General features: G+C 45.1%; 1 protein-coding gene across 2 annotated transcripts in view; it reads right to left on the reverse strand.

Annotated features, from left to right (window-relative positions):
- Positions 1-13,449, reverse strand: part of SNX29 (sorting nexin 29) — a 581,450-nt gene that overhangs the window by 175,605 nt on the left and 392,396 nt on the right. For both annotated transcript variants that reach the window (XM_090279147.1, XM_090279146.1), the window contains 2 exons: positions 4,692-4,747; positions 590-671 (listed from right to left, as the gene is read on the reverse strand). In XM_090279147.1, the coding sequence (XP_090135273.1) occupies positions 590-671; positions 4,692-4,747 (138 nt within the window). The remainder of the gene's footprint in view (positions 1-589; positions 672-4,691; positions 4,748-13,449) is intronic.

The following is a 13,449-nucleotide window of genomic DNA, read 5'->3' on the forward strand; positions in this document are numbered from 1 at the left end:
TACATTGGGGAGCCATACCTCCCCTCTCTCAGGTCAAATAAGGTCTACTCTGACCCCAGTGCCAGCTGTGGTCGCATGCTCCAAACCCGGCCAATCACAGAGGTCTATCATCTAATCCCAAGGTTTAGAGATGGGCTAGAGACCCAAGACAGACCCATTAAAATTGCTGGGGACCTGGCTGAAACCACCCTGACAGGCTCAGAGTCTGGCGCTGCTGGGAGTCATCTCATCAAGCCACGGAAGCCAGCCTTAAAGGAGATGTCAGCAGACTCCTGAACACAGGAGCAGTCATTCCTGAGGCCAGATCTGTGCCTGGACTTTTCCGTTGCAACAGAAACCAACAAAACCCATTTCTGCTCAAGCAGTCTAAGCTGAGGGGTCAGGGCCTCACTAAGAGACCTAACGAGCGTGCTAAGTTCCACCTTGCTCCCTCCAGTCTGATGGAGGCAGGCCAGCTAGAATGCTGATGTTTGCAGGCTATGGCCTTCTAAGTACACACCAGCACTCCACTGCCAAAAGGAAAAAGGCACCACAAAGAAGTGTCCATTCTAGCCCGGCAGTGATGCCTGCCTGAAAACCAGGTGCTTACCTGATACACATGGAACGCATTCGTGGCTTTGCCCCGGAGAAACACAGATGGGATCCAGACATTGATCAGTGCCCGGTTGGATCTGACCAAAGGGAAAATCAAAATTGGTCATTTCAATATACTGAAAAAAAGGGGAGCTTATCTTTTCTTCTAAGAGGCATTATGCAGAAACAATTTATGACATCTCTAACACTTAACAGTAAAAGACCAGTTTAAGTCTCATTACTTGGTCCCGCAAAATTATTTTTAAAGGACTTAGTTTTGTGTGTGTGTGTGTGTGTATGTGTGTGTGTGTTTAAATTTCTATATGTAGTTTGTATTCTGGAATGAGAAAGAGATGCCCTTCAGTTCTGAGTGACCATGGCTTATAATTTATATGAACTTCAGTTTCCTCATCTGACAAAGGGGATAATAACCAGAGCCCTGATGAGACTGTGGAGGGTCATGTATGGGAATGCCCACGGGGTCTCTGGAGAACCCAGACGAGCCACACTGCCTCCTCACAGTGCTCACTTTAGACCATGTCCCCTTTTTAAGATGAGGCTCCATGAAAGAGTTCAGGAGACCAACAGGCATAGCTGTGAGAACAATAGCTGTTGGGGTGGGGGGACCAAAAATGACAAGGTAGGAGATCAGGAAGCCAGGCACAAGTACCCCTCTTTCAACTTGTTCACAAGCAAAAACTTTGTGTATGGCTCAAATAAAAGAAGATTTAAATTCAAATACAAAATCCTTTACCAAGTACCTAACAACTTATGGCTCTGTGCTTTTTTATATGTATTATCTCAGTTAATCTCATAGGTTGTTTAAGGAATTTTCAAGGGTTATTTTGGTTATGTGACAGTTTTGCCTTCTGTGACGACTTTAAACTTATGAGTCACTGGGTATATACACCTACCACCACCACCACACTTCCACCAGGCTGGATCCAGTTCAGGAGGGGCTGATCAGTTAACTCAAGGAGCTGAAACTTCAAGATCAATCACAACAGCTATCAAAATAATTGGAATTCTGGAAGGGCGAGGGGGTTTCAGCCCTCACCTCTACTTACCAGCTGTTCCAGGGCTTACCACTTAATACTTTTCCCCAAGTTCTGGTTCTCTCTAAAGAGCAACTCATAAAAATTCACCAGCCTGCCATGCTGGAAACCTGAGATGGTGATCATGGAAGATTCCATGGCTCAATATGTCTCACAATCTTTAGAATAAAAAGCATTTTATTTTCACAAAGAAACAGTCCTCTCCTGAAGCAGCATTTCTTCTGAGCTCTGAGCCAAGGTGCTAACCTCCTTTATTGGGCAAAATAAGTCCTATTGATCACTTCTCCTGGGCTGCAAATATAAATTGCAATTCTGAGCCACCAAATTGGTTTGTTTTTCTAATGATTGTCTTCTTGTAAAGGTCCCCCAAATTATACAAGTGCCTAAAGTGTTCTCCTTTCATTTCTGCCACTGTGAGGGGGCAGGGGGGTGCAGAGGTGGAACTAACACTCTGGTTTTCACTAACCTTTCTGGATTGCTAAGGCCTGGACAGCCTCCCCAGGCTACTGCAAGGTCACCTCAATGGGTTAAGTGTTTCTCCCCTTCCAAACATTTACCACACTGTATTAGAACCAACTGTTACATGGCTGTCTCCATCCTAAATATTAGCTCTTTACACATTCTTTTGTTTGTTCACTCATGCATTAAACAAGAATTTATTGAGAACCCACTATGTGCCAGATACTATTCTAGGTACTAGAGATAAACCAGTGAAGAAAGAAGATATAGTCCCAGCCCTCATGGAGTGTGCACTTTAATGAGGGAGAGACAAATCCCCATTAAAATTATTCTGCTGTGGTCACAGAAGATACTTTGTATGATTTTCATCTTTTTAGATTTACTGAGATTTTTTGTGTGGCCTAACCTATGACCTATGCTAGAGAATATTCCATGTGCACTTGAGAAGAACGATGTTTGGTGGGAAATTCTATATGTGTTTGTCAGATCTAACCGCTTCATAGTACAATTCCAGACTTCTATTGCCTAATTAGTCTTTCTGGTTCCTTCCATTATTGAAAATGAGGTATTGAAGTCTTCAAGTATTACTGTAAATCTATTTTTTCCTTCATTTCTGCCAATTTTGTACATGATATATTTTGAGGCTCTATTATTAGGTGCATATATGTTCATAATTGTTACACAGAAATTATTTAACTATCATTGTTGTAGGTACCACCAAAGAACACCGGCTGTAAGGAAAGCAAACACCATGGGGTCCTGCTTCCTTCAGGAAGCCATGTCTGGGCAGGGCTTTGGGGAATGCTGAGAGTTAGCCAAACTGGGGAGGAGAGGCTGAGGTTGGGAAAGGTGCTTCCAGCAAGGGAGTTAACATCTGTGAAGGGCACAGAGTCCAGATCAAGACTGCCTGGGTCTGCATCCTAGCTCAAATTTGTCATCTGTAGACAATATCCATGTCACAGGGTATTGCAGGAACTGAGTTAGAACAATGCCTAGTGTAGAGAAAACGTTATGCCAGGGTGGGCTACAAAAATAAAATAATGATCCTGAGTAGGAGAGACCAAGTGAGTTAGAGATGTCAAGCCATCCAGGGTGACTGATGTGCAGAGAGGGGACAGGAGAGGGCTGGGGAGGAAGCCAGAGGTCAGCGAGGGCCTTCGTGGCAAGCTACAATGAACAGTTGGGTCTCCATCTTGAGAGAGGGAAATAGCGCACCCCTCTGGCTTCAGTGGAGATAGCAAACCAGTGGGAGACGGTCGCAAACCTCCAGGGAAGGGATGATGTGACTGGAGGGGCAGAGGCTGCTTGAGGGCGGGAGCTGTGGCTTATTCAGCCCCTCCAGTCAAGGGCCTGACACAACACTGCCCTGCAACAGGTGCTCGATAAATTCTCACTTTAATAATGAGTCCCTTCTGCTCACAACTGACATGTCTCTAGGATTCTCCGGTACAGCTTTCACCCGTGTTCTCAGCTTGTCCCTACCCTGGCCGTCCAGCAGGCTACCATTCCATTATCCTTTTCACACTGAATTCACCCCACCCACGGACCCATGGGAGGCAAAGTCACCTCTGGTTTTCCTCCTTCACCTTTAACCACATTGACCTCCTCATCCTACCAACCTAATCGCCACCTCCACCTCCGTTGCAGCCACCCCAGCACTGAGAGGCCTCTTGATGCCCTCCATGGTTTTCATAATCTCACTCTTATCACCACCACAACCCTGCAAGGCTGGCATTATGACCTTCGTCTTATGAGTGAGGAAACTCAGGCCCAGTGAGGTTAACTGGCTTGCCCAAGCACACAGCAATGTGAGTCCTATAGCTAAGATTTCAACATAGGCCAGCCTGGCCATGACAAAACACTCTGTCCCATGCCCTGCCCTCTCTCTCCAGAAATGGCCTTTTCCCAGATAATGCCTTTTCTCGAAAGGCTGAACCTTCTTCCACTCCGTGCAAGTGAATGAGAGAGGAGGGGGGGTTCTGCCGGCCTTAATCCAGGACCACCTCCACTTTCTTTACCAGCCCAATGGGATTATCTGTCGGAAAACCAAGGCAACCTAATCCAAAATAGTTAGTGTGAAGACCAACTAAATTCCTTAGGGGTAATCAGCAGAGGCACCAGGTAGAATTAAATCCTATAAAAAAATCAGACCAATATACTAAACTATTGTTGTTTCCAATAACCCAGGGGTTGTAAACTCAGATCCCTACAGGAGACACACAGACAACTAAATGAGTGGGGGGGGGGGGGCAGAGTCAGCAATAGGGAGAAGTGGAGTCAGCTGCTGCTCAGCTCTGACTGTGGCTTTGTAGGGATTTGAGTCTTCTTTTAAAGAAAACAGAAATTTACATTTTTATGTGATATCTTCCAACTCTTAAATGTCAGTCAAAAACATTTGTTTTTCAATACTAAAGCAGAAACATAAAACACCTCTGAAGGCCAGACTTGGCCTGCAGGACAACTTCCCTCCTCTACAAAAACCAAACCAGGCTGTGCAGTCTTAAACTGTGATTTCTGTCCCCTGGGTGGGCCTTCTGGGACTCAAGCCAAACCACAGAGTCCCATTTCTAAAGGGCCCCTCGTAAGCAGACTCTGTGGACTTACATTTCAAAATCCGACAAACTCTGGTCTTCAGATGTTTGACTCAAATCTCCAGGCACCTGCCATCAGGAGAGGGAAAAGGGAAAGAGAAAACACATCATGGTTACCACAGTTTGCATAATCATAAAAGAATCCTGCCTCTCAATGAAGCCTGAACGCTTCCTGCTCAGACTGAGGTGAAAAAGCAGTTGCTGGAAAACAATGAGAGATTCTAATGAAGGAAGGTTAGAGATGGTGTCCAGGAATAAAAATATGCCGCCATGAGAGATCTCAGTTACCTTTACAGAAAAAGTGCTGTTAATCCTATTGAGATAATTACAGACATGTAAAAAGCATGTAATTTTGGAGCTATAAAGACCTAGTTAAAATCTGAGATGAAAGATATCAAATGTCCAGCAAAGAAAATGTCCATTGTCACTAAGATGAACATCCCACACATAGCTGCACCCAGCGCATGAGCACAAACAGCCAATGTCTGCCGCCCGTGGCTCCATTCTTTCCCCCTCACAATGTGTAAGTAATTCAAGGCAACAGAACATGGTTCCTCTTCAGACTCAGAAGGGCCTCACGAGAACATGACTGAGTGAAAGGAACTAATCTGCTTGCAGTGATGATACCGATTATGTAAAGCAGACGGCAAAAGGGCCAGCACAAGTGGATGCTCAATAAATGGTGACGACATGATCACACCCAGGGGATACATTTCCTTTTGTGAACTGATCGAGTCGGAACTGGTTAGAGCTTAAGAATGTGGATCCAAACTAAGAGGAACCAAGTAGAGCTGAGAAAGCTGCAGGGTAGTGAGGGAAAGAGAACTTTTTTTTCACACTTTGCACCTAACAGAGTTTTCATATTATCACAATCTTCATTAGTCTGGATGGCAATACCAGGGGTGGGTATTACCCCTGTCACCCCTTAAGAGGAGACAGAGGCTTGGGGAGGCAGTAAAAGTTGCCCACAGTCTCACATGTAGGAAGTGGATACAAATCCAGGTCTGTCCAATTTCAAAGGCTTTTTTGCTACAAACCCTCCCAGACAGACAGCTGAAAAGTGGGAGGAGAACGTGAGCCTTTGAGCCAGAAGTTCTGCCCTTACAGCAGTTCAGAAGACAAAGGAAGGTACCCCTTAAAGAAACACTGAGTTCCCTTTGGAGGGAGGAGAACCCAGTGATCATGGAGCCTACGCTCTGGGGCCACATGGCTCAGGATAAAATCCCAGCTCCTCTTCTTCCTGACTGCACAGTCATGAACAAATCATTTGATTTCTCTGTGTCTCACTGACCTAATCTGTAAAAAAGTTACAAGAGTAGTAATAGCCATAGGTTATTCTGAGGGCAAAGTGAGTCCATACCTATAGAGTATACAAGGCAGTGCCTGGCAGGTAGAAAGGACTCAATAACTTCCTTGTGCACTATAATAATGAAATAACAGCTATCAAGAAGTAAGAGCAGTATTTTCTGTTATCCTTGACACTAGACACAGATCTGTCCTTCCAACCCAAGGGGTGTCTCTCACCTCATAAACGGCAGCGCAGAGGGAGGCTGACCCAGCCTGAGCCCTTACAGATGTGTGGAGCTAAGCAATTAAACTAGGTTCCAGGCAGCAGACTTTGCTAAGAAATTGCTTTTGAGAGATTCCTTCAAACCCAACAAGGAGGAAACCTGCCTAGACCCTTGAAAAAACTTTATTTTGAAATGATTAGGAACTTCTGGGCTGGCGGTTGGGGGGAGACAGCGTGGCCTTCTGTTAAGGTGACTGTCATTTTTGTGTAGGTGACTGGGAGGAGAGATGCTATAATCTACGAGGAAAGCTGTGAGGCTGTGTGCACCAAGATCCCTAAAAACATCCACACCCTTTAACCCAGAAATCTCACTCCCAAGAATTTATCTAGAAGAAACAACCAAAGACACCAACGTTTACACCAAAGATCATTCTCCTTCCATTGCTTAGACAAATAAAATAAAATTTAAAAAAATGCAAATAACCTAAAGGTCCAACTATAGAGGAATGATTCAAGAAATTATTGCGTGTCTAAATGAGGTGGCCAAGTTAAAAATGGGGTGTACACACACTCATGAGGGTGCAAACATAAAGATAATTCTGGAAAAGTATATAAGAAAACAGTAACAATGGCTACCACTGATAATAGATTAAGAGTGGGATTGGGAGAAAAAAATGCTTATTTTTAATTTGTTATCTTTCTATAAGATAAAAAAAAGAACAACTTTTGAACCGCTTTTAAAAAAATGAAACATGTTTTTGAAGAATGAGTTAGCATTCCATGTGCTGTTTTGAAAAGGGCTTCAAGGCATATCATTAAGTGAGAGCAAAAGCAGGGTGTAGTTTGTGGTTCTAATACACTACCCTGGGTCCAAAAATGGATAATTAAGAATATCAAGTTGTATTTGTTTGTCTTTGCATTAAGAAGCTATAGTGGTGAAATTCAAGACACCAATAAAGAGGGCAGCCAGTGGGTGCTGGGATGAGGGCGCAGGCAGCTCGTGTGCAGCACTGTGTGTGAGGCTATATATTAAACACCCTTTTATATTAGTTGGGGTTTTAAATAATGCACTACTACCCAAAAATTAATATTAAAATGTATAATCCCACCGAAAGAGTGCTTTAGATCAATTTTTAATGACATAGAGAAAAGCTCCTGGTCACTGTTTAATAAAAGCTGCTATGGACTTCCGGCCAAGATGGAGGCATACACAGACACGCTGCGTCTCCCTCTACAACTAAGAAGGAATACAACTACCTCACAACTAGAAATAACCAGAAGTTCCAGAAAATCAAACTACATGGAAGCCCAGCAAACAAACATATAAAGAAGAAATACTCATCCAGACAGGAGCGACAGCTCTCCCTGGGACATGGAAGCAAACAAACACAGGAGATTCCAGCCAAGATGGAGGCCTAGACTGACACACTCCGTCTCCCTCCGCAACTAAGAAGGAATACAACTACCGCAAAACCAGCAGTAACCAGAAGTTCCAGAAAATAAATGGAAGTCCAACGTATGAAGTTATAAAGAAGTGGTGCTTGTCCAGAGAGATAGGAGGGGCGAAGCCAGGGAGGAGAGGTCAAGCTGTGCTGTCCACGGCAGTAGCAGCGACGGCAGCAGGACAGCGGTAAGCACTGATACCTGTATTTAAGGGGAGGCAAGAAGTACCTGGGGAGCACCCCCGGCTGCAGACCAGACCTGTCAGCTTGTGATTCCAAAGCCAGAGAAGGCAGACCTCCATTGCCTTGGACTGTGAGGCCCCCTGGGGGTGGGGAGAGAGGAGGAGGCTCCCAGTCTCTCAGCAGACAGTGCATGGCAGGAATCCATCTTGGACCCCCACACCCCCCAGAAAATGCCACAGCATGGTAAGACGGGTCACCTGGTTGTGATGAGTGCACGGGGCTCCGCCCCCTATAGTGCAGGAGGTGTGACAGCCCTGCCCAGGAAGCAAAAGTAAACACAAAACTGTCAGGATGGCACAGATCATGACAGAGATCCCGGTGATGCAGCTGACCAGACAGCAAATTTCTAATTTAACGAAGCAGCAGATAGGAAATCTTTCTGAGGCTCAGTTCAGAGCTTTGTTTATAAGAATGCTCACAGACCTAACAGCAGATCTTAAACAAAACAGGGAAGGAATGAAGGCTAGTCCTGCTGAAATGAATAAAAACACATATGAAACTAGTGGTGAGGGCAAGAAAACCAGGGATCAAATCAACAAATCGGAACATAAGGAAGGAACAAACAGTAAACCAGTACAGAAACAGGGAAAAAGAAGTGAGGAAAATGAGGAGAGGCTCAGAAACTTATTGGACAGCTATAAGCGGGCTAACCTCCGAATCACAGGGTAGCCAGAAGGTGAAGAAAAAGAACTAGAAATGGAAAATTATGTGAAAAAATAATGAAACAGAACTTTCCTAACTTGGGGAAGGAAATAGACTTACAGGTCCAGGAAGAACAGAGAGTTCCAAAAATACTGGACCCAGGGAGAATCACACCAAGACACATTATAATCAAAATGTCAAAAATTAAGGATAGAGAGAGAATCTTAAAAGCAGCAAGAGAGAAGAAGAGAATTACATACAAAGGGGCCCCAATAAGACTATCAGCTGATTTCTGAAAAGAAACTCTGCAGGCAAGAAGGGACTGGCAAGAAATATTCAAAGTAATGAAAAGCAAAAACCTACAGCCACAAATACTCTATCCAGTGAAATTGTCATTCAGAATAGAAGGGCAGAGAAAGTGTTTCCAGGACAAAATAAAACTGAAAGAGTTCGTTAGATCCAAACCACTGTTATATGAGATGTTAAAGGGACTGGTTTAGAAAAAGGAGGATCAAAACTATGAACACTAAAATGAAAACTGCACCACAAGAAACAACAGAAGCTAGGGAATGGAAACAAAGGCAAACTAAACAGGCAACGAGAGTGGAAAAAGAACTATAGGTATGGGGAGCATATTGGGGGGAGGTCAGCAGGGAGGGGGAAGGGGGAGAGGGAGGGAGATGATATAGGAATTAAGGAGCATGGTAGGAGGGAATGGAATAGACAGAGAGAGGTTGAGAAGAACTATATGCACAACTAATGGACATGGTCTAAAAGGGGGGGACAACTGAAGGGAGGGGGGCCACCGGGTGGAGGGGAGAAGAGGGAAGGGAAATTGGGACAAATGTAACATTATAATCAATAAAACACATTAAAAAAATTATATATTCAAAAAAACAAAAAGAAGCATAGTAGGAGGGAATGGAGTAGACAGGAAGATGTTGAGAAGAACTATATGCACAACCAATGGGCATGGACTAAGGGGGAGGGGACAACTGGAGGGAGGGATGTCACTGGGTGGAGGGGAACAAAGGGAAAAGAAATTAGGACAACTGTAACAGCATAATCAATAAAGCATACTTAAAAAAAAAAAAAAGGCTGCTATGGACTGCAGCCACCCAGTGTGATTCCTAACATAACTTACGGTGCACGCATATCAACAAAGAATGAAACAGGTCTGAAAACTGACAGAGGGAGCTCTCCAAGACAAAGGGCAGATGAGTGTGGATTATATATTTGAATACTGAGAATGCATTAATCGTATAACCACAGATATACATTATATATTAGTGTGTACATATTGCTATGTAAAGTAAATAATACATTTTTTCAACTCCTTCCCCTACCAAGACATTTTGATAGAATGCAGAAAGCCATATGGGAGAGACTTAGCCTTCAAAGTCTCATGCATCAGGGGAAAAAAGGGGCAAAGGAAGGGCCTGAAGACACACCATCTTCCAGACACTGTCTCCTTGATGGAACTGGAAGCTGGTGGAAAAGGCCCAGACTCTGGAGCCTTCTCTGGTGGGCTGTGGGGCAACTTTCAGTCTCTTGTCTCCTCTGAGACTCTCCCTCAGCACCTGCATCCCTCCTGACAGGGTAAGAAGGTTGGATGCAGTAAACAGATCCGAGGAGTGACCATGAAGATACCAGCTGCACCATATGCCCGTCACCGCCTGGAAATGCGGCCTCATTTCAAACTGGAAGTGAACCGAGCTCATACACAGGAAACCCCCATCACCAGGAGGAAGCTTCTGACTGTGTCTATCCCACAAAGCAGAAGGGGATGGCGACCAGAAAGACCAAAGCAGAAGACAAGGTGGGGTCTTTAAGAATGGACATCACCTTACAATGATGAGAACAAAAAGCCTCTTCAAAAATTATTGATTTCTTAGAAGAAGGCATTTTCTTGATAGATTAGTTTTTCCTCAAGATGCTGATTCTTAGGGAACCTTTTAGACAATGGATGTAAGTATCTAGGAGTTGTTAAATCCTTCTGACTTTGAAAGTTTTCTTCTAATTATGTGGTATTAAGGGGATCAGCAAGCCAGGAGACATTTGTGTGTGTACATGAGTTTTGGGGAGGCTGGCTGGAAACAGAATGTGAACTTTATGACCTTGTGGCATGTACCTGGAAAACCAGTCTCAACAGCAACTGCATGATGATAATTGATGGCCAAATTATTAAACTTCTGAAAATTTCATCTTTTCATGTGATCTATACAGACTGGTGCTAGATATCACCTGGGGTTTACAGTAATCATCCGGGAAGCTGGTCTTACTTCATACTCTGGCAGGAGAAGAAGTGTGGAGCAGAGTATTCTAACAGAAAAATCAACTTTCTATTGATACTGGCCAGAAACATCCCTTATGACCTCCTGAAGCCCCAGGGAATCCGGAGGACACAGCTGTGGGATGCTGCCCTCCCTTTGATTTGCCTGCCACCTGGGGCATAAGTAAGTGATTGGCAGCATGGTTGTCTTCAGTCACTTCTCCTTGACCCGCGGAGCAGGCAGCTCACCATCTGGCCTGTGGTCTGGGAAGTCATGTGGCAGAACGTGGGTGCGGAAAAAGGCAGAGTCCCTTACTGGGGAAACAGGGCCACCAGGAAGCCTGGATCCTCTGTGAGCAAAGAATCCAGGTGCTGCACACACAGGACTGAAGGGACAGACAAGAGCCACAGAGAATCAGCGTCTGTGCTACAACAGCAAAGAAGCTTCCACAAACTCTCCTGACAAGAGCAGTTACCTCCAATCTGGGAAGAGGGTTCAAATACTCGAGGTTCTGGCACAGAGAATGACAAATGCACTGAATGAATGTTTATTTGAAGAGGGAGAGTGGGAGGAAAGAATGAAAGAAAGAAGAAGAGCTAGGGAGGATGGAAAGGAGGGAAGGAAAGACAGAAAGAGTCAGTCAACTTGCTGATTCTGCCAATGAGAGAAGGAATAGGGGAAAAACTAACCCTCCGCCCACGGGCAGATCAGGACCCAGGCAGGTGTAGCAGAGGAGGACAGGGCACCCTCCCCACCCTTGAAGATGCCCCCCACTACCGGTCCTGAGAAGTGTACAAACATAGCAACGCCACCATCACAACAGGCTTCCTGCTTTACAGTGCTTTCATATAACACCTCTGCTCACATCCTCCCTCACACAGACTTGTGGGAAAGGCATAACCCCCATTTCACAGATGAGGACAAGTGCCATCAGTGTCAATAAGCAGGAAGTAAAGATGCCATGAGCCCCCCACCCTACCCCCCAAATCTCCCAGCCTCAGCCTGAGTGACTCCAGCTGGAGAAACGCACAATCCCATCTGAGATGCCAGAGGACAGCGGCACCACCTACCACGTGAATGAGTGCGCCACCTTAGATGTCCAGCTCAGTCGGGCCCCAGGTGATGCAGCATAACCACCCAGCTGAGCCCCGTCAACCCAAATAATCATGAGAGATAAGAAAATGGATGTGTTACAAAACAAACTAATGATCAAAATAGAACCAGAGGCATGGAAACAAGGAACAGACTGACAGTAACCAGGGAGGGGGGAGGGGAGAAGGGGGAAATGAAGGGGAAGGGTCTAGTCAAGGAACATAAATGACCCATAGACATGAACAACAGGGTGGGGACTGACTGTGGGAGTGGGGTGGACAGGGCAGGGGAGAGCAAGGGAGAAACATTGGGACAACCGTAGTAGAACAACAATAAAAAAAAGAAAATGAATTTTTTTTTAAGTCATTAAGTTTTGGAGTGGTTTGACATATAGCAATAGAGAGCCCCCAAAGTAGCGTGTCTGAGGTCATTCAGCTAGTAAACGACAGAGGGGGGATCTAAATGCAGGTGGTCTGGCTCCAGAGTCTGCACTTTCCACCATTGAGCAATACTGCCACCCACTACAAAGTACCCGTTCTTTGAGTTTTGCATCTGCATACTAGGAAGCCCAGAAGATGACACAGAACTCCAATGGGGTGAAGAAAGCCTGGAAGGGCTCAACCACTCAGGAGGAGATGCGCACAGGTGTTCAGCTGGGTCTAAAACCCTAAGCCTTTCTTAAAGCCTGTTTTCTCTGTCGCCACAGGATGATTTTGGCAGGCACCAGTCCTGGAGGCTAAGGCACAGACCTGGCCCAGTCCAAGGTGGAGGATTTTCCCCCTTGGAAGCCCCAGCTTCTTTTCCACTCTGAATACATAAGTCACCTTCCAGTCTCTGAGCCGAATCCATAAGATCTCAGGGACAAATGGAAACTTGGATATCTTGAGTTCTAATCCAAGGCTTCCACTGTTAATTAGAGAAATCACTTGGCTTCAGCAAACCCTGGTTTCTTCCTTGCCTACGCCATGACAGTCAGCCTCTGACTATCCTATTAGAAAAACCAACACAGTGGGGTGAGGGACCAACATGTGTTGCACACCTACAATGTGCCAGTATATTCACTCAATCCTCAAATACTCTGAAGCAAGTACTATCGCCGAGTCACGGTTCCCTACTCTCTTATCCCAGCCTCTTCGTGTGGCTGGCTTTCTTCTCTTCCCCTAAGTCCCTGCTAAACCATGAATTCCCATGAGCTGCCTCCCCTGACCACCAAAACTAAACGGCTTCCCCCTGCACGCCTCTATCGTTCATGTGTTTGGCTGGCAATGACTCCACTCTGGTTTATCTGTGCACTGGCCCCTGCCTAGGAACTCAAGGACAGCAGCTTCCACATCTCTGCTCACAGTGACACAAGGCAGCCTTGCCTAGCACCTGGTACACTGTGGAGACCGAATTGACATGTGTGGCTAATTAAATGAATGAATAATAAAATGTAAGTTGTTGTCTCCAAACTGAAATGCCAGTCTGTTTCTAAACTGCTTTGTAGCAAATTCACTATCTTCTCATGATAAGGAAAAGTTAGTTTGGAGATGGGAAGAACCAGAGGAAGTGAATTGTATTCTCTTCTAA

Source organism: Furipterus horrens, unplaced genomic scaffold (assembly GCF_987537825.1).
Source record: "Furipterus horrens unplaced genomic scaffold, mFurHor1.1.pri manual_scaffold_5, whole genome shotgun sequence".
NCBI lineage: Eukaryota > Metazoa > Chordata > Mammalia > Chiroptera > Furipteridae > Furipterus > Furipterus horrens.